The sequence below is a fragment of the Cinclus cinclus genome, chromosome 26, assembly GCF_963662255.1.
Source record: "Cinclus cinclus chromosome 26, bCinCin1.1, whole genome shotgun sequence".
Classification (NCBI taxonomy): Eukaryota; Metazoa; Chordata; class Aves; order Passeriformes; family Cinclidae; genus Cinclus; species Cinclus cinclus.
In genome coordinates this window covers 2,726,807-2,753,019 of record NC_085071.1, presented here as the reverse complement: position 1 = coordinate 2,753,019, position 26,213 = coordinate 2,726,807, and the positions used below count along the sequence as shown (strand labels likewise).

The 26,213-nt window shown below is 51.0% G+C and overlaps 2 protein-coding genes across 3 annotated transcripts in view; one reads left to right on the top strand and one right to left on the bottom strand.

Annotated features, from left to right (window-relative positions):
* Positions 1-212: 212 nt before the first annotated feature.
* Positions 213-17,948, top strand: CTPS1 (CTP synthase 1). Of its 2 annotated transcripts, XM_062509078.1 has the most exons (19): positions 213-288; positions 579-755; positions 1,106-1,276; positions 1,913-2,013; positions 3,642-3,758; positions 4,384-4,467; positions 4,718-4,798; positions 6,472-6,623; positions 8,073-8,205; positions 9,659-9,747; positions 10,613-10,707; positions 11,242-11,304; positions 12,106-12,149; positions 12,893-12,989; positions 13,227-13,282; positions 13,363-13,459; positions 13,743-13,887; positions 14,895-14,985; positions 16,336-17,948. In XM_062509078.1, exons 2-18 carry the CDS (start codon positions 590-592, stop codon positions 14,977-14,979), a joined length of 1,776 nt encoding a protein of 591 aa, XP_062365062.1. In that variant the 5' UTR covers positions 213-288; positions 579-589; the 3' UTR covers positions 14,980-14,985; positions 16,336-17,948. The 2 variants fall into 2 exon arrangements, with proteins under 2 accessions (XP_062365062.1, XP_062365063.1); XM_062509079.1 differs by lacking the exons at positions 213-288; positions 579-755; positions 1,106-1,276; positions 1,913-2,013 and adding an exon at positions 3,462-3,551.
* Positions 17,949-19,817: 1,869 nt separating this feature from the next.
* Positions 19,818-26,213, bottom strand: part of SCMH1 (Scm polycomb group protein homolog 1) — a 41,743-nt gene continuing 35,347 nt past the window's right edge. Inside the window, exons 10-12 of the mRNA XM_062508878.1 lie at positions 24,701-24,904; positions 23,579-23,721; positions 19,818-21,748 (exon numbers count right to left, since the gene is read on the bottom strand). Coding sequence (XP_062364862.1) covers positions 21,623-21,748; positions 23,579-23,721; positions 24,701-24,904 — 473 coding nt within the window. The 3' untranslated portion in view covers positions 19,818-21,622. The remainder of the gene's footprint in view (positions 21,749-23,578; positions 23,722-24,700; positions 24,905-26,213) is intronic.

The following is a 26,213-nucleotide window of genomic DNA, read 5'->3' as shown; positions in this document are numbered from 1 at the left end:
ACTCCTTCCCCGACCCAGCTCACTCCGCGACTCCAGGAGCGTGCCCTCTCCCCGTGAGGTACTGAGGGGGCCGGGGCGGGGCAGAGGGCGGGGCTATCCCGCCTCCGGCCACGGCCCCGCCCCCAGGCTCTCGGCCCGCCCCCGGGCCCGCCCCGCGCAGGCGCAGAGGCGCAGCTGGGCCTCATGCGGTGGCCAGCCGAGCCGGCCGGGAGAGGCGCCGCGCGCGCTCCGCACCACCCGCCCGTTCCCCACCCCCGCGCGCGCCGTTCGCGCGCCCGGCGGCCACAGGTGAGAGCGGCGGGCGGGACCATCCGGGCAGCGCTGGGAGGGGGGCTCGGGCGGGCGGCAGAGCGGGACCACGCGGACCCCGCGGGCCTGGCGGGGCCGCACGGGCGGCGCGCGCCGGAGGTTCCGCGCGGCGGTGGCGGGAATTTCTGGCGGGAGGAGCGGGCAGGGCACCGGCCCTCGGGGACGGGCGCGGGAACGGGCCGGGGGTCGCCGTCAGGAATGGCAGCGCCCGGGGCGCGTCCCCCTCGCAGAGCCCGCGGTGAGGCCGTGCCGGTGTCTGTCGCGTCCAGGCGCGGGGCAGATGAAGTACATCCTGGTCACGGGCGGGGTGATCTCGGGCATCGGCAAGGGGATCATCGCCAGCAGCATCGGCACCATCCTCAAGTCGTGCGGGCTGCATGTCACCTCCATCAAGATCGACCCCTACATCAACATCGACGCCGGCACCTTCTCGCCGTACGAGCACGGTGAGTGCCCCTCGCGCTCGGTGCCCCGGGGCTGGCTTGGCTTGCTGTGAATCATCTCCTTTGTACGAGCCTTTGTGCCTGGTCCTGCCTGCGGGAGCTGCGGGCTGAGCCTGCCAGCGCTGCGGGCCGGCTGTGGGGCTGCTGTGCCCCCAGCCCACGGCACAGATGTGCTCTGACTGGTTCCTGCTGCTGCCGTAAGGCCTTCAGTCCCCAGTGCGCTGGTCCTCTCGGTTATAGAAGGCTTTTAGTTCTGTTTGCCACTCCTAAACTGTGGCAATCGTGGAAAGAGTTTCCTTAGGTTGAATTCTTCCACATGGCTGACACGTGCGCTTGTGGCTGTTTGTGTGCAGGGGAGGTGTTTGTGCTGGATGATGGAGGGGAAGTGGACCTGGACCTCGGGAACTACGAGCGCTTCCTCGATATCCGACTCACCAAAGACAACAATCTGACCACGGGGAAGATCTACCAGTATGTCATTAACAAGGAGAGGAAGGGAGATTATCTTGGCAAAACGGTCCAAGGTGATGCAAAACTCCTTTCCTGGTGCTTAGAAATGCATTCTCTATTTCAGTTCTGGCTGGATGCTTTTTTGCCTTTCATCTTCACTTGAGACTCTACACCATGCTGCTTGTGTTTGGACTGTGCTGGACTTGGGTCCAGCTGTCTAATGTACGCAGTGATAACTGTGAACAGACTTCAAACCAATACACTTTGGGGTTGTTTGTTAGCTGCTTAAAATGGTTAATGCTTTTCTTAACTCATGTCATTAGAAAACCCAAAGGATTTGTGAGTGTCACATCAGTTTCTTCCTTCTTAACCACTCTCTGCAGCTGACAGTAGGACTTTCGCAGATGGTTAAAAACAGAGCAACTTTTTCTGCTTAGAGCAAAGAACAGTTTGTGCTTGAATCCTTCAGCTTAACGGAAATGTTGCTTACATGTGTTTAAATTAAAGCAGGGTTCAATTTCCTGCCAAGGCTCTTCAAAATCACAGCCAAGAACAACGACTTCAAAAATGCATAGTTCTTGCACAAATTCCTGCTCAAGCCCTATGGGAAGTACTGGCTAGTGATTGTCAGTAGTTTGCTCTGTAATGAGTTAAGAGGGAGAAATTTGTGTGTGGGGGCTTTAACCCCTTGCCTGGGTTTTTTTTTCCAGTTGTTCCCCACATCACAGATGCCATACAGGAATGGGTAATGAGGCAAGCAAGGATTCCTGTGGATGAAGATGGCATTGAACCCCAAGTCTGTGTGATTGAGGTTTGTAACTTTTAAAGTAGGTAGTTTTGTTTCTTCTATGCAGTAACCTGGTCTATATGCATATTTTGCATATTTCTTCACAGAAATGTACCACTTTGCATATTATTGAATGGGTTAAAAATCCCCCTTGTTACCTTCACTTGCTCTAATATTTTGAGTTGCAACCTGCAGCTGCCTCATGAGGGTCAGCCCCACAATACCCAGGGAACGGCTGGAGCTGGGCCAGGGCAGGCTCAGGCTGGAGAGCAGGGAAAGGTTCTTCCCTCAGCCAGAGGGTGCTGGGCACTGCCCAGGCTCCCCAGGGAATGGGCACGGCCCCGAGGCTGCCAGAGCTCCAGGAGCGTTTGGACAGTGCTGCAGGGATGGACAGGGGGATTGTTGGGGGTCTGGGCAGGGACAGGGTTGGACTCAGTAGGTCCTTCCAGCTCAGTATATTCTATGAATTAACCTACAGAGTGAAATTTTTAGCTCTTGTAACTTAATATGCCAGTCTGAGTTAATTGTGCTGTGCCTTCTTCTTCCTTGGTGGATGGAGGGAAGGAAGGTAAATCCCCCTCTGGAAAGAGTTGTCTTTCCTCCTCAAGGTGACCAGTTCAAGCACAGACAGGGACATGTGACAGGGAATGGCACGAGTTAATGGTGGCAGTTTTCAGTGTGATTATGGAGTGTTCTGTTGCCAAAGGGAGATGGAGCAGGGTGAAGGTTCTGACACTGCTGAGCTGACTGCTGGGATTTGCTAACACAGGAGAGAGAGCTTGTCACACAGCCCAGGTCATGGTGACTTGAACTCTACCTGCAGCTTGGGTGCCAGTTTCTGTGCCAGGATCACAAGCCCAGATCTGAAGTACCAAGGAGGCACTGTCTGACAGGGCTGGGAGGCTCCAAGCATAGTCTTGTATCTGTTTGTGTGTGTGTATCCTACATAGTTCCTAAAACTTAACAGAAATTTTGCTTCTCAGTGCCACCTAATGTTCATAAATCATAATTTTCACATCTAAGTCTTTTCTCCGAAGAGAAAACAGAGATCAAGCTGATGTCTCTGGAGAGGTACTGCCCATAGGGGAAGCTGTTTTTCTTGTGGCTTTTTGATTTGTGGGGAAATGATGAAGGTGGAATAGAACGTGGAATAGATTGGAGGCTGTGAAAGTAGTGTATGCAGCTGGTAAATCCTGGTGCTTTGATTGGAATAGAATCACAGAATATCCTGGGATGAAAGGGACCCCATCCAGTTCAAATCCAAACCCTGCCCAGACCCCCCAACAATCCCCCTGTCCATCCCTGGAGCGCTGTCCAAACGCTCCTGGAGCTCTGGCAGCCTCGGGGCCGTGCCCATTCCCTGGGGAGCCTGGGCAGTGCCCAGCACCCTCTGGCTGAGGGAAGAACCTTTCCCTGCTCTCCAGCCTGAGCCTGCCCTGGCCCAGCTCCAGCCGTTCCCTGGGTCCTGTCCCTGGTCATAGCAGAGGTTGGAGCTGCCCCTTGGGAGAAAGCTGTGCTGGTGTTGATGCTCCTTTAGGTGACCAAAGGGATGTGCTGAGCAGGTGTTTGTGTGTTGTTATGTATATTTTCATGTCTTCAGGTGGTGTTTTGGCTGTAACTTTAGTTCCCACTCACTGTCCGTGTGTTCCCAGCTCGGGGGCACCGTGGGTGACATCGAGAGCATGCCTTTCATCGAGGCCTTCCGCCAGTTCCAGTTCAAAGCCAAAAGAGAGAATTTCTGCAACATTCATGTCAGTCTGGTTCCCCAGGTAAGGACCCAAAACATACTGGTGATCAGAGGCTTCCTCAGTCTAAAGTTTCCTAAATAGGTATTTCTGAAATGCTGTATCTCCGAGTGATGTTACTTTTGTATTTTTGTGTATATATATAAACTTCTGGCAGAAATGCAGAGATTATATGTTTATGTGTTTAAAAAGTCATGCAGGAACAGAACAGGAACTTTTCAAAGGGCAATAAAGGATTGGGAGTTGCTGAAATGCAGCATGAGCATTCCTTGTGTCACACTGAACTGGGTTTGACAGAGCATATCAGTGCATATCAGCCTTTGTTCTCCCTTTATCCCCTTCTGTCCAGGCCAGGTGATTTACAGAGAAAAATTACAAATACAAAACATTAGGTATTTGGGGAGAGCAGTGGATAAACCTTATGCTCTCTCTCTCTGTCCCTCTCTTTCCTGCACTCCAGTGGGCAGATTGGAACTTGGGTTCCTGCTGTTGCTTTCAGTCCTGGGGATTAAAATGGGTTACAGAGGTTCATGTGAATTGTCCAAGAACTGAATCAAAGTTTTTACAAGATATCTGAAAGTCCTGATTAACCTGCTGAATCATTGCTGCTTATCACAATCTGATACACCAACTGCTCTTCTCTGACCAGCCAAGCTCCACAGGGGAGCAGAAGACCAAACCCACCCAGAACAGTGTTCGTGAGCTCAGAGGTCTCGGGCTCTCTCCAGATCTGGTAAGGTTTGTGTTGCATGGCTTTGAATGTAAAAATCTGGCATGCTGCAGCAGCAGTCTTGTCAAAGTAATGCTGAAGTTGAGTGCTCTTGTGTAGTGGTGATGTGATAAATAAGGAAAAGAAATGGAGTTGTGGGGTTTTTTCTCAAATCACAGAGACTGCACAAAGGCTACTCTTTTTAGAGGTTTATTTTCTGAATGCCTGAGTATTTCTGTTTTGTATCACAACCCTGATGTTGCTGCTCTGTTAGATTGTTTGCAGGTGCTCCACTCCCCTGGATACCTCAGTAAAAGAAAAGATTTCCATGTTCTGTCATGTTGAACCAGAACAGGTAAGGATTGCTGTCTGTGCTTCCTTGCTGTAAATACTGGAGCTGTTTGTCAGAGGCGAGTTTTGTCTCAGTGCAGCAGTTCCAGCTCTGTCTTTTGGTAGCTGCATCATTAATTTGCTGCTTTGTCTCACCTTCCTTCCTGACAGATGAACCTGTTTACTAAACCAGTTTTTTTTTTGTGCCAGCACCTAGATTTTCATGTAAGGTGATTGGTATAAGCTTAGAGAATTCTGTGGAATCCAAGATGATTTCTGAATCATTGTTTTGACACTGTTTTAATTATACTTCCACATTCCTTCTGTGAACACAGAAGAATGAGATTTTTCCAGTATTTAGAGGTGAAAGGATTGCCCAGAATTAAAGGATATATGACTGTGCTTCATACACTGCTCTTTTCACAATATTATTCTTCTGCCCAAGAATTCTTGAGGAGAGATTTCACAGAGAGGTTGAAATTGTGTTTAGGAGAAGAATTACTTCATTTGAAGGTTGTGATGTGCACAAATTCCATGTTTGCACGATTCTTTCTGTCCTGAGACTCTTAACACACTGTACTGTAGACCTTGAAAAATAGTCAAAAGTATGTAGGCTGAGCATTAGTACTTTCCAATCCAGCTGGAGCTTGAAAAAAGTTGCCTTTTTGTGAAAAACTGAGTATAACTTCACAATCCCAGGTTCTGTCAAGTAATTTTTATTAATCTGCTCTACAGCGAGACCAAGCTTGAGTCCTGCAATTTCAAGCACTGCACTGCTGGCACTGTTGATGTGTCATCAGTAAAATATCTACCTCTTGTTGGCCGGGAATTCAAAATAAGCTGGCTCTTGTCCCTTTCCAGGAAGTTTAATGGAGTTCTGTGTAGTTGTTGCTTTGAGTGCTGTTGCACTTGGATTAAGAAGTAAACAGCACTGAGGCTAAAAGAGGAAAATGTGCAGCCGAGGAGGTTTGACTGCTGCAATGTTGAACTGTGCTTTCTTTTGAGTCAGTAGAAATGAGGATTTCAAAAGTTGTGCCAGTGTGTTTTGGATCCTTAAAGTACAGGTTCATTATTGATGGACAGGTGACAGTTGTCCTGAGCTATCTTTTCCCATTCCAGTGAACTAGAACTGTTGATGCAGATTTTCCTCATTAACCTAAGAATTCTTTGCTCGTATTTGAGTAATCCTAAATTTGATGAGGGGCACCCTGTGAAGTGTACTGCTGTACTGGGGTCACAGATTTCCCTGGGTGTCAATCAGACTGGGAGCCCTGGTTAGGAAGGACAGTGGTGGGAAGGGGGAAGCTGTGCCTGTGGCAGTTTGACTCTAGCTTCACTTGGGATTCTGTATCACAGGAATCTCTCTGGAGTGTTCTTTGAGCTCTTCTGTGTGCTGCTCACATAATGTGCTGGGCAGCTGACTGCTGCTGCTGGGTTACTGGGTTATAGCCCTTCCTTCCCAAGGGGCTCCAGGGAGCAGCAATGCCTTGGAAGTGCTGAAGAATGGCTTTTTCAAGGCATAAGGAAACCAGAATTAAGCTATTGATATGTTATGTTATTTAACATATTATTTGCCTGGAAGTTTAAGTGATCATATGGTTTTCTGCTAGAGACAGGAACACTCTAAATATCTGAGTAAAAATGATTACAGGGGAACTGGCTGCCTGTGTTTTAATGGCACCCTTATTTTATGAACAGGTCATTTGTGTTCATGATGTCTCCTCTATCTACCGGGTTCCTCTGTTGTTGGAGGAGCAGGGAGTTGTGGATTACTTCAGGCACAGGCTGGACCTTCCCATCGAGAGGCAGCCCAGGAGGATGCTCATGAAGTGGAAGGAGATGGCTGACAGGTGAGCTGCACTGCTGGGCACACTGCAGCACACTTCAGAATTAAAATCTGTTGTTGGTTGTGTGAGATGAGTGTTACTTCCTGTTCCTCAGGTGTTCATACATGCTCACATTGTTTTTTTCCTTTTGCTCAGAGCCCCATCCAGGCTTTGAATGTTTCCACGGTGGGGCATCCACAGCTGCTGCAGACAACCTGTGCCAATGTCTCATCACTCTCATTGTACAAAATTCCATCCTTGTATCTAGCTTAAATCTCTCCTCTTTTAGATTAAAACCATCACCACTTGTCCTGGCAAAACAGACCCTGCTAAAAAGTCTGTCCCCACGTTTCTCATAAATCCTCTTACTGGAAGGCTGCCATAAAGCCTCCCTGGAGCTTTTATTTCGTCAGGCTGAACCACCCCAATTCCTTCAGCCTTTTTCCACAAAATCCTCTGAGATAAACTTAGTGAGATCTTTATCTTATGTTGGAAGTTTATTGTCTGAGTCAAACCCAGCTTGAAGTAATTAAAAGCTGGACAAGTCTGCTCTCCCTTTTTATAAAAAAGCCTCTCAGTAGCATTACAAAGTATTGAAATCCTTTTGGAGCTATATGGAGATGTCAGGAGTGTTAATAAAGAATATATTTGAGTGTGGTTTCAGGCAAGTAAGACAAGTGTTTGGTGCCTGTCCTGAGACTCCTTGGACACTGGGGTTTATTCTTGTGAGGAGTAGGCTGAATGTTCATGGGGAAATAGTGAATAGAATCTTACCAGAAAGGGCTTGAATGTCAACTGAAGCTTTAGATATGTTCTTATAAGAATTTTCAACATCTAGATGCTTTCCTTTATTTTTGTGCCTGACATAAGCCAGCCCTGTCGATAACATTTCCTTTTGATGGGATAAACCCTTGGTCACCAGCTAGGCTGGAGGTATTCAGCAGTTCTGAGAGAAACTTGAAACAAACTCTTGGCTGTAGCCAGGAATGCTGTGTGAATCCTGTGCTGCCAGGTGCTGGGGCTTGAAAGTGTAGGCAGCACAGCCTTAGGACTCCAGGAATGTTTTCTGTGTTTGTAGCTGCTGATGGGAGCTCAGCAGCAGCATGGGAAGATGCCATACAGTACAAACATACACCAAGCTGTGCTTTGATCCTCTCCTAGGGGTTCACTGCAGCCTTTGAATCTAATACAGCTTCCTGGAAAGGCAGTTTGGATCTACTCAAAATGGCTTTTCATCATCAGGAGAGATGAGTTAATATTTTTGTGGCTTTCTGCAACTGTTTACCTCAGTCATTGTTTTGGTTTTCATCTCGCTTTTATGTTTCTAAAACATAATTATTATAAAAGGTCACTCTTCCAAAGGTGTCAGCTCTGTTGGACAGACTGTTCCTTTCAAAGCTGAAGAGAATGGAAGTTATTCCCATCCCTCTCCTGTTACTGCTGGAATAACCTGTGTGTTCTGGTGTTCTGTAGGTATGACCGTCTACTTGAAACGTGTTCCATTGCACTTGTGGGCAAATACACCAAATTTTCTGACTCCTATGCATCTGTCATCAAAGCCCTGGAGCACTCTGCCCTGGCCATCAACCACAAACTTGACATTAAGGTAGGGATGGGTCTGTGTGGGGAAGAAACTCCCCCTGTCCTACTTCCACCTACAGTGTTGCCCATCCTAATTCATATTTTCACAAACCTATAGACAGAAAGGGAGAAGTGATTGAGCCAGTTAACATCCAAATTGTCCTTGAATCAAAACAGCTGTTTTCATTTTAACAGCATTAAAATAACTGTTATCAGGCCTCAACCAGCTTCAGAGCAAGCCAGCCTCTCCTCCTGTGAACTGTATGAGGTATCTGGAGTGGATGGAAACTCCTCAGTGCTCAGCATTGTGTGCTGAACTGTGACAGTGGTGGATGGATTGGAGGAGGGCACTCTCTGCTTTAATTTCTCTGCCACTTGTTGCAAGTGATTCTTTTTGGGGATTGTTGCTATTAGCCTTGTGGTACTCAGGTTTTATTAAGGTTTTCATGCTGATTTGGCTGCTTTTAGGGGTCTTGGTCATAGCTGGATGCTCTGAAGAGGTGCAGTATATACCTGTTGCCAGAAATTTTATTTTCATTTCAATAGCCTTCTGAATGCCCAGCAATTTCATGATGTCAGAGAGTCATGGAAATAGGTGGTGGCTTTTTAACAGTACTGCTCTAGGTCAGGGTTGCCTTTCAGTTTTCAAAATCAGTAGAGGTGAAAATAAGCAGAACAAGTAGGACTGGTAAAGTGCAAGCCCTGCACATGCATCTGTGGGTATTCCTTGGCACAGCTGTGTCTGAGTGGCTCAGAAGTGAAGTGAGCTCTGGGAGCCTTGTGCATGGAGATCTTGTGCTAAACAACTGAGTAGCCATAGTTGGTTAAAGAACTGATTGGTAACTGATTGAAACTCATTTGCAACTTCCAAAAACCAACCAAAGAAGGACAAGATGGTTCTTTTAAAGGGTTAGCAGCCTGCCAGAACATCCAGAATTTCAGAGGTACTGGGATGCTGGAGATGAGAAAATGGAAAAATTGCAGGGTTTTTTTCCATTGTCACAACACCCTTTAATTACAGCACCCCGTGTTCCACCATACCCTATTTCTTCTTCAATGCCTTTTGAAGATGATGTTGATTTGATAAGAGAGGGATGGGATTTTTTTTTTCCTCTCTCTGTGGTGGTTTGTGTCTGCACAGCCCCATGTTCCCACCTTGCTGTGCTGCATTAACACCTCACATTTAACATTGCAGGCTGGGGCTCAGGGACTTGGTGTAAGTCACAGCAGAGCTGCAGAGGGGGCAGGACAGAGAAATCATGGCTTCTGTCTGTGCACCAAGGGTAGGGTGGTGAGGAAGGCAGTTTTGTTTGCTTAGCAGATGGGATATCAGCCCAGAGAAAACTTAAGTATCCATTAGGAAACAAATCCAGAGCTGTCCAGGAGGAATGATGCTGTCTGAATTTAAAGAGAATTCAGGAGGTCATGTACACTCCTGTGGCAATATCTCATCATCCTATTTTTGGATTTCTTCCCAGTACATTGATTCTGCTGACTTGGAGCCAGAGACTCTGCAGGAGGAGCCCGTGAGGTACCACGAAGCATGGCAGAAGCTCTGTGGTGCTGAGTAAGTCCTGCTCTGGCTTTTCCTTGGAGAATGTCTGATAAACCTGCTGCTGCTGACAGCTTTGGAATGAAGGGCCTCACTGGAGACTATTCTCAGCATACTCTGACAAGGCCCCAAACATCCTTCAGGGGCATTTAGGATAAGATATTAAATGGAGAATTGTTAAATAAGTGAGGGAGGTGATGAGAGACAGCAGTGGGGGAAATGATCCTGCTGAGGATATGAGCACCTGCATGATCAGGTGCAAACAGTGAGAGGAAATCTGGAGAAAGGAAAGGTACTGGTGAAGGCTGTTAAAGCCAGAGTGAGAATGGAATGTGTAAATGGGGTAACAAGTTCTTCAGAAATAAAGTTTGAGAGTGGGGAAAGTGTTAGTATGCAGAGGAGTGCCAAGAATTAGCACAACAACAAGCGGGGGCTGTTAGAGCTCAGGGTGGCAGGATTTGAGTGAGATCAGAAGAAAGAGCTTCCTGCAGAGTTTGGTGTTTGTTCAACCTGATACTGTAGCTAGAGGCTTCTCAAGCATGGTCCTGGCTGGGTGATCTGTTTGCAAATGTGTTTGGTGCGGGGTGTGTGAGTCCCACAGCATGAACCATTTCAGTATGGTAACCTGCAATATAGCTGGGATCTCTCTTTGGGAAGGTAAAATTGGCATTTATAGACTATTTCCCTGTAAATTCCAATTTGTGACAACTCATGTGAAGTCATGTGGAAACTGCTGTAGCCATGTCTTGCCACTCGGCTACTTCAGAGCCCTTTTCAGGGGAGAGGTCTTGTAAGCCCAAGACTTTATGGCAGGGAGCTGATACATGGGTGTGTGGCTTGGGTCAGCCATGCTGAATGGAATCTTTTCATCCTCATGCAGTGGAATTCTGGTTCCTGGTGGATTTGGTGTTCGAGGGACAGAAGGCAAAATTCAAGCTATTTCCTGGGCAAGAAAACAGAAAAAACCCTTCTTAGGTGAGAAACGTGTTTCATCCATAAGAAGAAATAAAGCAGAGGAAAGGAAGTTGAACAGCAGCCTAACTGGTCTGCAGCAGGAGCTCCCCTGATCTTCACTGGTGTCTAGGATGAGCAGTTTTGCAGCCAGTTGTCTGAGGAAGGCAGTGATCTGTGCTCAGCTGAGCTGGGAATGCAACCTTAGCCCTGGCTAGCTCTGAATTGGCCAGAGTTGGCTGGGATGTGCTGACAAGGAGTCTGTAATGAGGGGATAGCAGTCTGGGGATGTTTTAGATCAGGCTGTGGTGATCTTGGCGCCAAGAAATGCCTGAAGTGTTTGTGGTGAGAGACTGAACTGGTGTGTGAGCAGAGGGGATGGGAAAGGGAGGGAAGTAAAGCTTGTCAGGACTACAGACTCCTAAATCCCAGTCAAAGATCTGCCTCATCCAGGTTTTCCTGTGACTCAGGATAATCTATGAAGGTGTTTGTGCTTTGCAACATGGGCTCAGAGGTCCTTGTCCTGACCTGATGCATGTCCTGCCTTTCCTTCCACAGGAGTCTGTTTGGGAATGCAGTTGGCAGTGGTGGAGTTTGCTCGCAGTGTCCTTGGTTGGCAAGGTAATAACACAAAACCATTCCTGCTTTTGGTCATTTCTTGGGTTGCTTGAGTAATACCTGTAATTTTTTCAAATACCTGTGATTTGAAATTTTTCATAGGTAGGTTTAATTTTTTGCCTAGACTTGTAAAAATTCCAATCTCTTTTGCTAGTTCAAAGTAAAAAGAGCAATTTCCTTACCCTGTTTAAATAAAAATCAAAGGAGTAAATCATGCTTATAATGACAGAAAGCTTCCTATTGCTTGATGTGAGGTTCAGCTCCTGAATGAAACACCTCGGTGGCCTGTGTGTGCTGGGCATCCCAAATTCCCACTGCAGCTTTTTGGGAATGAAGCCCAAAAAGCAGTTCAGCCAGCCAGCAGCTGCAGCTCCTGCAGTGAGTGGAGTTACCTTCTGAGCCCCACTGCTTGAATTGAGCAGGTCCCTGTTAACAGAACTCCCTTCAGAGAGTGCTAAATTGAGTTCTCAGCCTGACTCTTGATTCTCTTCAGTAATGAGGGTTGGGAAAAAGGAGTTTCTCAGACCACTCTGCTCCTTTCCCTCTCCCTGCCTTTATTTCTGTATTTGAAGCTGTTGAATGCGTGTTTTTCCTGAATGAGGGTGGGTTATCCTAAGACTGCAGCCTTTGAAATGGATACCAAACAGTACTGACAGCCCTGTTCCTGCTGCCTGGGGTGTTCTGTGCCTGATGGAGGCTCAGCACAGTTGGGAATGAGGAGCTGCTGTACCTGGGGCAGGTGCTGTAGGTGATGTCATGGTGTGAGCCACTCGGGGTTTCTGATTGCTGAATGTTGCTTTGCAGATGCAAACTCAACAGAGTTTGACCCCAGAACTTCTCATCCAGTGGTGAGTTTATGGTGATTTACTTGTGATAATCCTTATTAGACTTTCCTGCACATCCCTGGGCATGACTGCCTGGAGAAGCTGTGGCTGCCCCTGGATCACTGGAAGTGTCCCAGCCAGGTTGGATATTGGAGCTTGGAGCAGCCTGGGACTGTGAGAGGTGCCCCGGCCCATGGCAAGGGTGGGATTGGATGAGCTTTAAGGTCCCTTCCAACTCCAGCTGTTGGATGATAGCTACAGATAGACCTGAATTCCTGGGAACATTTATGGAAGGCTCTGTGCTTCTGGTCCAGGGTCCACCATAATGATTGGCTTCTGCTATAATTTAAAATGCTACTCAAAGTGAGGCAGTTGCCAAAAAACAGCTTATGATGGTGTTTATCGAAGAGTAAGCAATTCTGATTTGGGGGTTTTGTTTCCATGAATTTGCTTGCTTGTTTAACATGCAACTCAGTAGACAGCACAGTGCTGGTGTGTACAGCCTGTGTGAACTCTGACTGAGGCCATTTCCTATGTGGAAGTTTCCTGAATATCCACAAACTCCCCATGTGTACTGTGCAGTCTGTATTGAGTAACTTGGCCAGCTAACCTAGTTCTGTTGGTCTGCCTTGTCAAGACAGTGTTCCTTGGGCTGCTTTCCTTGGTTTTTTGCATGAATGTTGGGATTTTTTCCTTTAATGTGTCAGAGTCTGTCTGTTATTGTTATTCGTCTCTGATTCCCACCTCCCTCTGAATTCTTTCCACAGGTCATAGACATGCCAGAACATAATCCTGGCCAAATGGGTGGGACAATGAGGCTTGGCAAGAGGAGGACACTCTTCCAAACCAAGAATTCCATCATGAGTAAGGCCCTTCTTCCCTCTTCTGGGAATGGCTTGTATGTATGGTGGGATGGGGAAGTGAGATGTGGGGGTGTTGAAGCATCCATGAATGGCAGGTGTTCACAGACTGTTCTGGTGGGGAATGGGGATCAGGGAATTTGATCTCCTCCACAAGTGGCAGATTCTGAAGGATGCTGATCAAATGAATCTGTTAGAAGCTGTGATCACTGCTCTAAGGAACCTCTTACTTCTGCTGCAGGGAAGCTGTACGGAGACCACGATTTCTTGGAAGAGAGACACAGACACAGATTTGAGGTAAAAAACTCTCACGTAGGTATTGAGCTTTCCTTGTAATCCAGACACAAGAGCTCATGGCTTGTTTTCTGGTTTTCTAGGTCAATCCACAACTGAAAAAGTGTTTTGAAGAGCAAGGTCTGAAGTTTGTGGGGCAGGATGAGGAGGGAGAGCGGATGGAAGTGGTTGAGCTGGAAGGTGAATCCTTAAGCAGTTGGTTGTGGGTGTGGGATGGACAAGGGAAAGTGTTTGGAGGGCAGTGGAGCAGGTTTTCATGTGGGACCCACTCAGACTGTCTTGGAATGATTCCATCCATAAAATTGTGGTAAAAATAAAATCCCATGTCCCTCTCCATTTATGGACAAAAGGTATGGAAATGATATTTCCCCATCATGAGGGCTTCAGCATAATCAGGATTTCACCTGCAGCTCAGCCACAAACTTGAGAGACTTGACATGAATGTTTTGTTTGTTCCTCTCAGAGCATCCTTTCTTCGTTGGTGTTCAGTATCACCCTGAGTTCCTCTCCAGGCCCATCAAGCCATCACCCCCATACTTTGGGCTCCTCCTGGCATCTGCAGGGAGACTTACCCACTACCTACAGAAGGGCTGCAGGCTCTCCCCCAGGTGGGTTTAAGACAGACCCAGGTCAGAGCTGTCACAGGACAGTGCTGCTTCCTGCAGGATAGCCCAGAGCATCTTCCTGGCACAGAGTTCCTGGAGATAACTTGGTATTGCACCACTCCTTTCCACTCTTCTTTTCAAAGCTCATGTCTAGTGTGTTGAGGCTGATTGTGGGGCCACAGAGCTGTCCTGCAGAGAGGCCCTGGCTTCAGGGAGAGGAGATCTGCAGCCTTATGTTGTTAATCAAGGTCTTTGGGGAAACTGAGATTGGGCCTGCTGTTTTACCTGACTGCAGACCTCATGGGCTTTTCCCCTACATTCCTCAGACAAGTCCCATGTACAGGTTGGTCCATAAGAAACTTGTTCCTGTTGCTGGTTCGGAGAACAGGTCCTGGTGGTTGCAGCCTCACCTTTTTTTTCTGCTGACTTCAGCTTTCTTTGTTTCAGTTTGCAAAACAGGTGGTGTTTTGGGTGGATTTAATGGTGCAGTTACATGGTGCTGCTGTTCCCCAGTGCCTGCAGTTCTGTTTGGCACTCAGGACTGTGCAACAAATAAAACAACCATTTGGTACTGAGCTGTTCTCCTCACAGAGGACATCAAGGGGTTGCTGAGTGTTGACTGGCACTAAACAAAAACGAGAACCAAATGCAGAAGAGAATTAGCAGTGCCTGTGTCAAACCCAGGCAAATGCAATGCCAAAAAGGAAGGTGTTTGCTTTGTGGGCTGAGCTGCAGTGCAGCTCACCACAGGATTCCTGTGTGGGTGTCGACATCACAGTGGTCAGGTGTGGTCCAGAAAGTTCCATGTGTGAGGGACTCTCATTTCAAAGCCTCCAAGGATTGAGGGATATTTTAATTCTCTGATTTTGCACATTTGAGTTTGAAATGGCTCCTTGCAGCAGAGGAGCCGAGGTTTTCCCTCTCCTGCAGCATCCCACATTAATTATGTGGAATTAATTATGTTCTTAAAGTACTTGTGCTCCCTTAACCCCAGATCTTTACTCCTGCAGGGACACCTACAGTGACCGGAGTGGCAGCAGCTCTCCTGACCTGGAGATAACAGAGCTGAAGTTCCCTTCAGCAAATCACGACTGATTCCTGGTAATGTTTAATGATCTCAACCTCTTCCTTTTGCAAAAAAATTCTTGGCCAGTCTTTGCTCCTGGCAACTGACTTGCACGTGATGTGGTAGAAAGCTGGCGCACCATGAGATGTGCTGGTGCTCACACATGTGTTCCAGCTGTGCTGAGGGCTGAGTGGTGCCTCTGTCTGGGTACCAGCTGGGCAAAGTGACACACAATAAAACACAAATACACACAGAGGAATTCGGGGTTACATTCAGATAAAAGCACCAGTGGAGCACACACTCCTGAAAATGGGGGCAGAGCTGTGCAAGGGCTTCTTGGGCTTGGGAAATTCAATATTTTGCAGTTCCTCACCATTGTAAAAGAACATCTTGGAAGTATCCATTGTGTCCATCTCCTGGGACAGCAGTTCCTCTGACCTAGGGCTCAAGTTCTGGTCTGTAAGGGCTGCAGGTGCTACAGGGATGGGAAAACTGGATGTACACAGTCCAGGGAAGGAGGAGACACTGAAACCTGCCACTCAGACTGCACCTGCAAAACAGGCAGACTTGAAATTTGTGTTCTCTGTCTGTGCTCAGTCTGTCACTCAGTAGGTGATCATGGATGTGACACCTGTCCCTGCTCTGGCTGATTTGTCTGGGGGTTTTGCAGGAACTGAGCAGCATCTGCACACACCTCTGGGGTGACGGCAGGGCTGCACTTCTGAGTGCCAGGGCAGTGAAGAGGTGCAGCCCTTCCCTCTTCCTTCTGTGCAGCTGACACTTCAGAGTGACCTGCAGATGGGAAAGCAGGGTCAGCCCCAGTCTGTCACAGGAGTGCTCCCCATCCCTGGGTGCAGGATTGGGACCAGATGTGATTGCTGATGTTGGCTGTTACACAGCTGGGTCAACATCAAGAGTTGAAGAATTGTCCCTGTAAATTTTTATCCTAAAGAGACACTGAACCTTGGTCTCAATGACAGTATCCCATGTGTCCCTAATGTGGCAGGTCTGGTGGCTTGGAGGGTGTCCCCACATGAGGAAGCTGTGGGGAGAGTGGCAGCATGCCTAGGACTTGACTCAGCCCAGCTCTCTTGGGGCTGCAGCACAGTGAAAATGTTGCTTTGGTGCTGCCATGAGCAGGGCAGGGGTTCAATCCTGGCTGAGCAGTGCTCACTCCCTGTGCTCTGTAATGTGGGTGTTGGAAGGAGTAATTCCGTGCCTTTGGTGGGGCCACAGTGTCCCTGTGAAGCTGACAGACACTCTGGAGCTGGGCACAGGGCTCTTGCCAGGGCCCACGTGTCACACTCTGCCTCCAGTGCTGTGCAGTTCTAGCCTGTGGCTCCTCCCTGTCAGTAATTCTGCTCCTTTTCTCTCTCCCTCTCCAGGTGTGTCCTTGCTGCAGAGAGGAGTCTCCATTAGGTTTTCCAGGTGTTCTTACAGCAGTAGCTTCAGCACCCTCAGCTTTGGGCTTTCCTAACTTACGGGTTTATAATTTCCATTCTGAGATCCTGTCCCTTATTTCCTCAGATCTTCTGTCCTTCCTTTATTTTCTGTATACATCTTGGTTATTTGTGGAGGAGAGTTCACAGAGGCCCCTCCAGACTTCCTTCAGTTGCACCAGCTTGGAGGTCAAAGCAAACTGGGGTGTGGGATTTGCTGTGTTGAGGGGAATCCCATGGCACACGTGCTTCCCAGTGCAGGGAGTGCTTGGCATCAGGGTGCCTTGGAGACTGACAGTGGAGTTGCTTTCTGCAGTCTTTCTGCTCCCTCCTCAGTCTTTACTTACTGGTGAAATTATGGATGGCACAAGATTTTGGGGGTTGGCTTAGTGTCTGAGCTGGGCTGTGCTGCTGAGAGGGCTCTGGGCAGCTTCATGCAGCCTTTTAGATTTTGTTTGTTTGTTTTTCAGGGAAAGGGGAAAGGGATTTTTAGTTTATTTTTTTTCAGTAGCATTTACAAACTTTTAGCACTGGTGCTGTTGGTGCATTCATTGTCACTATGAATTTGTAACCAGGAAGATCTTCCTGGAATAGTGTTACTCTGGAACATGCTCTGCTCTGGCTGACCTGTCACTGCAGGGATGTGATGAACTGAGATCAGGCTGGGGGGGCAGGAGAGCAAAGCTGCCAGGGAAGCCCTGACCTGAGGGGTTCATGTGAGCCCTCCCTGTGTCAGCGCTCCTGGAGCTGGGGAAACTCCAACCCCTTGCATCAAGGGGACAGAATGGACCACTGAACCACTTCCACTGCTGCCTTGAACTGTGCCCCTGCCCTGGGGCACAACAGCTCCTGGTGCTTTTTAAAGGATTTGAAGTGGAGCCTTTTGTTGCCTTTTTGTCCACGTTGGAGTTGTGTGTCCTGTGCTCCTGCAGTTCCCGAGGGCTGTTCCCGAGGGAGGGGCTCTCCCCTCGGTGTTACCTGCCTTGGGGATGGGTGTTGCTGTCCAGCTCTGCAGTGCTGAGGAGACTGAACTGCCTCTGTTCCCTGCCTGCTGCTGCCTTGGAACACCCAGTGTGGCCTGTGGTGATTAAGGGGAAAGGAAGGAAGGAAGGAAAGTGTCTCTGTGTGATGTGGCACACTCGGACTTCAGCAGCTCCGTGGAGTTTGGGGAGGGATGCACGGGCAGACCTGGCTGAGCCACGGAACCAAACCCTGTCCTGTCCCTCCTCAGTGATCGCCTCCCCAGCCCCCCTTGCTTTAGTCCTCAGTTGTTTTAACTACTCCCTGTAAAGCTGCTGTGAGCCTGGAGAGCTGAAAGCATTTCTCGTGTGCCAATTCCAGCTGCTGTGCAGGAGTTACTGGGTTGCAGTGCTCTGCTCCTGCCCAGTCCTGCCCTGGCCACTCCTGGGGCAGGGTGCGATCCTCCCTCAGCTGCAGAACAACTGTGGGGTTTTTTTCTCCCAAAATCTTTGTTTTGGCCAAAACCATGCAACTGACTCGGTCATTAAATGCTCATTTGTAACAAACTGAGTGAGGAGCCCTGAGCTTGTTCTGTTCATGCTGGCTCAGAGGGAGGGAAGGAAAGCAAAGGAGTAAAGCACAAAACTACCCAATCTTGAATTAATCCCCTTTAAGCTAGCAAGAACTCGTGAGCTGTTATTCACTGGATTTAGATGTGGAGTTCTGAAGTCTGAAGTTAAAGACCTTCCAGTAGTGGAGAAACCTGGGGAACCTGGGCTGAGCCTGCAGGCTTTGCAGGGCACAAAACTTACAATGCCTTTAAGCTGCCCCAGGAGTGTTTGTCCCATCCCCCTTCTCCACAGCTGGGAATGTTTCTTACTGGTGCAGGACCTGCAGCACCAGGCCCGTGGTCAGAGCTGTGTCCCTGGGCTGTGGGGTGGCTGTCATTGCCACCACTGCTGTCCCCAGAGCAGCCTCGGCTCTAGCTCTGCGTTCAATAGCAGCTCCCCGGGGACAAGTCCTGGGAGCACCCTCACCAGAAGTCAGCTGTGGTTCCTGTCCCTGCTCCCCATGAGGAGGGGGAAGTGCTGTTGTCCCTTCGATCCCTCATCCTCAGCACTGCGATGGGGCTGTCCCTGTGCTCCCAGTTTCAGGGTCCTCGTGGGAGAGCTGGGGCAGGGGTGCAGAGCCACCCCCAGGTGCTCAGCCTAGGCAGGACTGGGCTGTTGCCACTGTCCAGCCCCTGGGTTTGTTGGTCCCACAGCAGCCCTGAGCCCGCTGGGGCACTGCACCCAGTGGCAGGGGGAGCTCTGCTTTGGTGCCCACCCTGAGCTGCTGCACTTCACTCAGCTCCTGAGCTGGGACACAACACACAGGAGCAGTTAAAGAGGCACGCAGTGAATTTTACAAATAAATTGGGCGGCCCTGGGCCTTGGCACGGAGGTGTGGGAGTGTGGTGGTTTTGGGGCCTCACCCAAGCACTGCTGTGCCCCAACAGCAGAGTCCCAGCCCAAACCAGGGATGGGTCCAGTGCCCCCCAGGCTGTGCTGCCCCCCCTGCAGTGGGCCTGGGAGGGGTCCCTGTGCTGTGACAAGTGGCCCCCGAGGTGAGGCACCTGGACAGGAGCCCTGGGCTCCTCAGTGAGGCCTGCAAGGAGAGACCTGGGGGCTTCTGCCCCTTCACCTTCTGCTGGACCCCAAAGACTTTCCAGCACTCACCTCACTGCCCTCCCGGGGCTGGGTGCCCCTCACCTGCCTTCTGCCACCAGCCCTTGCGGGATGTCACCAGGTGCTCCGGGGGCAGTTGGAAGCTGGGACACAAACCCACGGCTCTGAGTACATGGAGGTGAGACCCATCACCCCTCTCTCCATCACTTGTCACTCTCGTCCTGTCGAGCCCCAGGTCTGGGGCCCGGCCAGGCCCTCTCCAGCCTCTGGTCCCTCCGTGTTTCCCTGTGGGATGGAGGAGCCCCAGGCAGCCCTCAGGAGCTCGTGTGGGTCGGTGCTCATGGCGATGGGGGGTGCTGGGGAGCAGCGTGAGGGACTCAGGGCTGCGAGGGCTCTTTGCCCATCTCCCTCACCGACACAGGGCCCCAGACAGAGCTCTGAGGGCTGCAGACAGCGATGGCGATCCCCCTCAAACTCCAGACTGGAACAAGGAATTGCAAAAGCCTCTGTACAGGGAGAGGAGTCAGCCTGGCTGGTGGGCACGATGTGTGCCTCGCCAGCCTCACCAAGCACCCCCGGGTCATTCTGTCCTGTTCCTTCACTTCCCTCAGCCTTGCCCTGGCCCTGCTGTCCCTCCCTGCCCGGAGGAGCAGCTGGGGGAACCCTGGGGGTCAATCCAGGGGGTCAGTCCTGGGGGGGTTCAATCCCAGGGGTCAGTCCCAGGGCAGCACCCACTGCCCGTCCCTATGCTTTCCCCCCCCCCCCCAAGGATGGGGCTCAGCCTGGTGCTGCCATCAGTGCACAAACAGCAGGGAGGAACTTGGTATCTTTTTATTTATAAACAAATCAAGTAAAATAAGTGCAGAGGAAAGCACTGGCTGACCCTGCTGGGGCCTGGCTGCAGCAGGGCTGGTGCCGGGTCACAGCGAGGGGCTCTGTGAGCAGCCCGAGCCCCCAGCCCCGGGGCCGGCAGCACAGGCTGCGCTATAGAACAAAAAGCCATTTTGCCTTTTATTACTTTGGGGTTTGGGGTTTTGTTTTTGTGTTTTTTTTTTTTTTTTTTTTTTTTTTTTTTTTTTTTGCAACTTTGCCCCTTAGGGGTAAACCTGACTCAGTGCAAGAGCCTGGAGGGTTGGTCACCACAGGGGCCCGTCGTGCTGCTGGCCAGGCCCTCGAGGCTGCAGGGGAGGGTGTGAGCTGTGGCTCTGGATGCAGAGGGTGAGCTGAGGACAGGAGAAGGAAGTGCTTGGAGTGGAGATTCTGTCCCAGCTCTTTGGTCACTGCAGAGGAAGCACGTGTATGTGCTTGTATGTGTCTGTGGGCACACACTGGGGACAGCCCGTGCTGGCCCCGTCAGCCCTGTCCTGTCAGCCCTGTCCTGTCAGTCCTATCCCAGCTCAGGCCAGGCTGGTGCCAGTGATGCTCCGGGTTTCAGGCAGCCCCCACTCCATGGGCAGCCCCGAGCTGGCAGCTGCTGTTCAGGGGACACTGCGCTGGCACAGCTGGTGGCTCCACTCTGACATTCCTCGTGCAGCTGCAGAAATGTGTCTGCCACCACAGGAACCACTCGAGTGCCATCAAAAATAAATACATTAAACTGCTTGGGACCAACAGGTGCCTCGGGAAGGATAATGCCCTCACAGGAAGAGCAACACCAGGACAGGTCACCACCCTGGGATGCTCTGGTCAGACCCAAAACCCTCTTGCACACACTTAGCTGGGACAGACAAACTCTAGAGGAGCAGGAGTGCCCCTGGGAAGACAAACCTTAGCAGCTCTGGCTAAAAATCACCAAAAGTTGCGAGTTCAACACAGGTAGGAAAATCACCTCATCATTTGAAACAGACAACTCATTAGTAAAAAAAAAAATTAAAAAAAAAAAAAAAGAAGGCGGCGAGAAGGATCAGCCAAGTCCTGCAGCATCCAGGCAGCCTCCAACACCACCCAGGAACACACCAGGCCCAGCCCTGCTCTCCCAGCTCACTCCACGCTCCCACACGGTCTCCCCAATCTGGAATAAATATGAAGCCCTCCACCCCAGTTCGGTGTGCCCAGCTGGAGCCAGGTCAGGAGCTGGGGGCAGGCAGAGCTGGGTGGACAGGTTCCTGCAGTGTGGAAGACGGGGTTGAGTGGTCAATGCTCTGAGCTCGCTGTGGTGCCACAGGGCTGAGGGTGGCTTGGGGGCACCGAGCCCCTTAAGGCTGGGCAGGTTCAGTGCCCAGGGGCTGCCCCGAGTAGGCGTGGAGGAGAAGAGGCAAACACCCAGTCCCTGTTCTCTGTCCCCACGGGCACTGCCTGGAGCGTGGCTCCATGCCAGGGAAACAGGAGCATGAGCTCATGGAGAAGTGCTGGCTGGGCAGCAGGGAAGAGACCCTCCGCTTCCAACGCCCACAGCTCGAGTCTGGTGCAAAGCCCGGCTGTGCCGGGCTCCTCCTGAGCGCTGTGGGGGCCTGGCCGGGCTGGGTGGGGCGCCCGGGGCCCGGCCGTGGTCGGGAGTGCCCGTCTGCGGCGGAAGGGGGTGTGTGCATGCGAACCTGTCGGCAGGTGAGCGCGGGTGGGGACGGCCGGGAGTGGAGCTTCCAGGTTCCATCCTGCCAGGAGTCCTCTCAGAACTTGCCTTGCTTTAGCTTGTCGATGTGGTAAGTGAGCTTCAGGGCTGGCCCCAGCTTCAGCCCCATGTACTTCATCATCATGTCACTCCGAAGCAAGAGCAGGGCTTTCCCATCGATCTCCTGCGAGGATGAACGACAGTGTTTGTGATGGCACCTGGGAGCCCCAGCCCTGCCCGAGCCAGGCCAGGCCCAAAATGCAACAGAAGGGCTGACTGTGAGAGCCCTGCTCAGGAGAATCCCAGTGTGGATGTCCCAGTATGGAGAACCCAGTATGGACAGCCCTACATCCACCCTGCTGCAGCCCCAGACCAGTGAGCGTGATGGGAATTCCTGGGTGATCAACATCCAGGAGCCATTATCCTGAAGGGAGGTGGGGAGGAAGGAAAAGGGAGGTTTCACTGACAGGGGAATGACAGAGGCAGTGGCAATACAGAGGAGCAATTGCTCACTCCAGGGCATTGTCATCCCAGCCCAGAAGAAATCTGGCAGAGGATGTGCCGGTGGTGGCAGCCCTGCTGTGACACACACAGCCCTGAAGTCATAGCTGAAGATGGAGGTGAGGGAATAGATCCCAAAACCCAAAAAGCCTGTGCTCTGTCGCTGGATATTAGGAAAAATTTCTTCCCTGAAAGAGTGGTTAGGCACCTGCATGGGCTGAAATCACGATCCCTGATGTGCTCAAAGCAAATGGATGGGGCACTTGGGAAAGTGGTTAGTGGTGGCCCTGGCAGTGCCGGGGGAATGTTGGACTGTACAACCTCAAAAGGCTTTTCCAACCTGAATGATTCTATGGTTCTATTTCTGGAGCTTCACAGCACAGTCCCAGCCACTGGCAGAGACTGGTGCAGCTCCTCATCCCCACTGGGGCTGATTCCAACACGGCAGCTTTCAAAGCATTTGATGCTTGACAGCAGTGCCAGATGTGTCCCTCCTGAGCCTAAGGAGGGGATGAATCATGAAGCTTAGAATAACCTGAAAACAGCTTTATACTTGGCATTTGAAAGTAGAAGTCTCACAGTTCCTTGCAGCACTCCTGTCCATGGCCCAGTCCAGGCTGGGTCCAGAGCTTTGCACTGGACAGTTTTCCATGAAGAAAATGTTAACGGGCTTGTAAATAAAAAATAAAAATCACAACCTCGAATAACAGAAAATTCTGTCCTATGTCAATGCTCTGTTGCTTTCAGGTTGGTGAGATCTCCAGGGATCTCCAGTACCAAGTCTGGTTATGTTTTTCCCATCCACAGACAAAAGCAAGGTTCTCCATAGGATTGACAATCCAGGGAACTTCCGTCCCTAGGCAGCTTTTGCATAATTAAACAAACATTTCTCAATTACTGGTGTTTCTAAATTAGAACAAATTAAAAAATAAAAGTGTTGGGTCAGCCCAGCTCAGAGCAGGACACAGCACTGGGTGTTTGCTCCCACTGCTGTCCATGAGCAGCACCAGAACATGGATGTTATCCTAAGGCAGAGGGAACACAGCTCTTGCAGGGCTCAGCTGCCAAACCTCTCTTTAGCTGTGATGGTACAAACTCCACGCTGTGTCTACAGCTGTTTTGCACTTAAAGATAGGACCAGAGCCTTAGGAGACTCGCTGTTACAGGAGCTGAGCAGCAACACACTCTGTGAATCCCACTTGGAATGTGTTTCTTGGAAGGAGAAATTTGCCATTAGACTCCAGGAGGAGCAGAGTTTGTGTTTTCAGCACTGGGATTCACTGCAGAGGCTCTGTATGCACCCAGGCTGCCTCTGAGGGGTTCTGATAAGGATTTAAGCCCAGACAGGGCATGAGCAGGACTTATGAGAATCTTTTTAAGTACAAAACTCCATCTGGTCTGAAGTGCTGCCGTGTTCTGACTCTCCTGCATTTTGCTTGTGTGATTTGCCCCCTCCCAGATGTCACACAGAGCCCCACACCCACACCCACTGTACATGAACCGTGGCACTCACATGTTTTCTGAAGAGGTCAGCATGGGGGCCCAGCTGTGGGTCTGACTCACGGATGAACTGCATCACCTCCTCCACTGTCCAGGATGAGGGGTCACGGCTGCTGAGCCGGGAGACGTCCCGGGAGCTGAGGTACCTGTCCGACCCTGGGGATGCCAGACAGTGCTGTTATGGGGGTCCCTGGCACTGCCCTACAGTCATCCCCCCTCAATCCATCACTCAGCTCCTCTCTCACAGCAGGGCAGAGACACAGCAAGGGGCATGTCCCAGGAATGCCCCACATTCCTGTGGTGCAGGTCAGGCACCAATGCCTTATTCCCTCTCCTTAGGCCTGAATTTTCAGGGCAGCCTTCTATGCTGAGCCCCTGTCCCCTCTCTCAAGCCCCACAAAGCCCTTTTTTGTCCCCAGCTCCCACTCCTCCTTGTCCATGGGCTGACACTGCCACCTGAGCAGAACACCCCCCTGCCATTCCTACATCTCTCCCCTTCCAACACCTGTAGCACATTTAACACAGCAAAGCTGGTTTATGTTTTCACTGGCTACATCTTCTGATGGACTGAACCCACAGGTGACCTCCCGTTGTCCAAAAGCACAGCTTGAGCTGGCACAGCTCCTGCTCCCAGTGTGCACAGCCCCTTGTCTCAGCTCTGCCTGAAAACCTGAGGGGGAGGCACCAGCAGCCTGAGCTTTTCAGAGGCTTTTACTGACACCATGCACCTCAAATGACAACCCCACATGCTGCAATGAGCAGTTCAGCTCTCCTGTCCCTCTTCCTCCATACAGACAAGTGCCACTCATGCATCTGCCCATCCTCCCAGCCTCACCAGGCAACTCCCCAGCCATTCCCAATCCATCTTTGCAGACTCAAGACACCCATTTATCACTTGGACACAGTTCAGCTCCTGCCTGTTCCTTTCTCCCCACTGACCTCCAAGTCCACCCAGTCACCAGCCAAAGGAGAAATATCACCTGTCCACACTGCCACCTGCCATCATGCCTAACAGACTTGGCTGGCTGTGCAGAGCCCAGCCTCTGGTACTTGCTGAAGTTAGAAATGTGTAACTGGAGTTACAATAGCCCTTTACTGCCCAATTTACAGCTGCAGGGCTGTTCTGAGCTCTTACCCCCAGAGCTAAGCCTGCGCAGGGCAGAGGTGCTGCCCTGGCTGAGGCTAGAGGGCTGGTGCAGGTGCCTGTATCCTGGCAGGCGATAGTCTCTGGAGCTCCTGCTGTGGCTGGATGAATTGACAGAGTTCAAGGCAGAGTCCATGGGGTCCAGGCGAGGCTCTAAGGGCCCTGGGAGGCCATCTCCCAGGACAAAGGTTTCACCTGGAATGCACCAAGCTGCAGTTAGCGCACCCGAACGCCACAGCCCCGTGCTCCCATGCAGGGCAGAGCCACAGCAGCAGCAGTGCTCACTGGGTCCAACCCCTGGCTGGTCTCTCCCCAGCACAGGCATCAAACCAGGACTGCCACAGCTGCCAATCTGCAACTGGTGCCACCATCTGCTAGTTCCAGTCCAACCAGTGTAGTGACAATGGTCCCAGACTGGAGCAGCAGCTCTTTTGTTCAGCTACTCTGTTAATGCCACCACCAGCTCTGGCCCAGCCCTGTGGCCTGGCTGCCTTGGGCCCCTCTGTGGCCAAGGGGCACCGTGGGAGTCACACGCAGCACCCCGAGGAGTCACACACTGCACATCCTCATCATCAACCTGCAAGGGAACAGCCCTGGTGTTTGGCACTGGGGTGTCAGACACACATGCAGAGCAGGAGGGAGCTGTGCCACCAGGGCCAGGCAATGCTCCCACACCGTGCTGGTTCTCTGGCCCCAAAAGCAACATGCTGGTGATGAGCTGCTCATCCTTCCTGGCCTTCTGCTGGGCCCTTTTCCAGCCTAACCATATTGAAGGCCTACTCCCTGTACTGGAACATGCACAGGAGAGCCTGGGCTGAGGGCTCTCCCCAGGCAGGTTATTAGAGAAATAGTGAGTGGCTTCCTCACCTTCTCTAGACATGCAGTGAATTTGCAGCTGTCCGTGGCACTACTGGGAGGGAGGGGCTGAGGAGACTGTCCAGGGTGACAGATCTGCCTCTGCTGTGACACTGTGACAGCTCCATTGCAGGGCCACCTTTGCAGGTTCTACTATGGCACAGCTGAGTCTCAGCCCAGGTGGTTCTTGTGCCTCGTGAGTCACCCTCAAATACCTGTGTTCTTCATTATGAAACACCTGCCAAGGAGGGAAGCAGCTCCACAGAGAGGGGCATTACCTGTGCACTCCAGACCTGCCAGCACACGTGGCTGGGAGCTGTAGCTCCTCCACCAGCATCTGTAGGGACCCAGAGGGCAGCTCACAGCCCTGAGCTGCTGCCACTCCAACAGCACAGCAGGTGACAAGGCTGAGGAAGCCTGTGCACTGGCCAGGCCAGGCCCTGGGTTTCTTCCCTGGCACTTCCCTACTACAGGAGCAGCAGGTGAGAAGCCAGCACAGCACTGCTGTGCTGAACTGGGATCATGGTGAGGGTGCAGGAGCTGCAGCCTGTGAGACCCAGAAGCTGTTGAAATTTTCCCAAATTCCCTTCTAAGCTGATGCACACTCCAATGAAGGGAAGTGCAGCTTGCCAGAGCCTGAAGAGGTCCC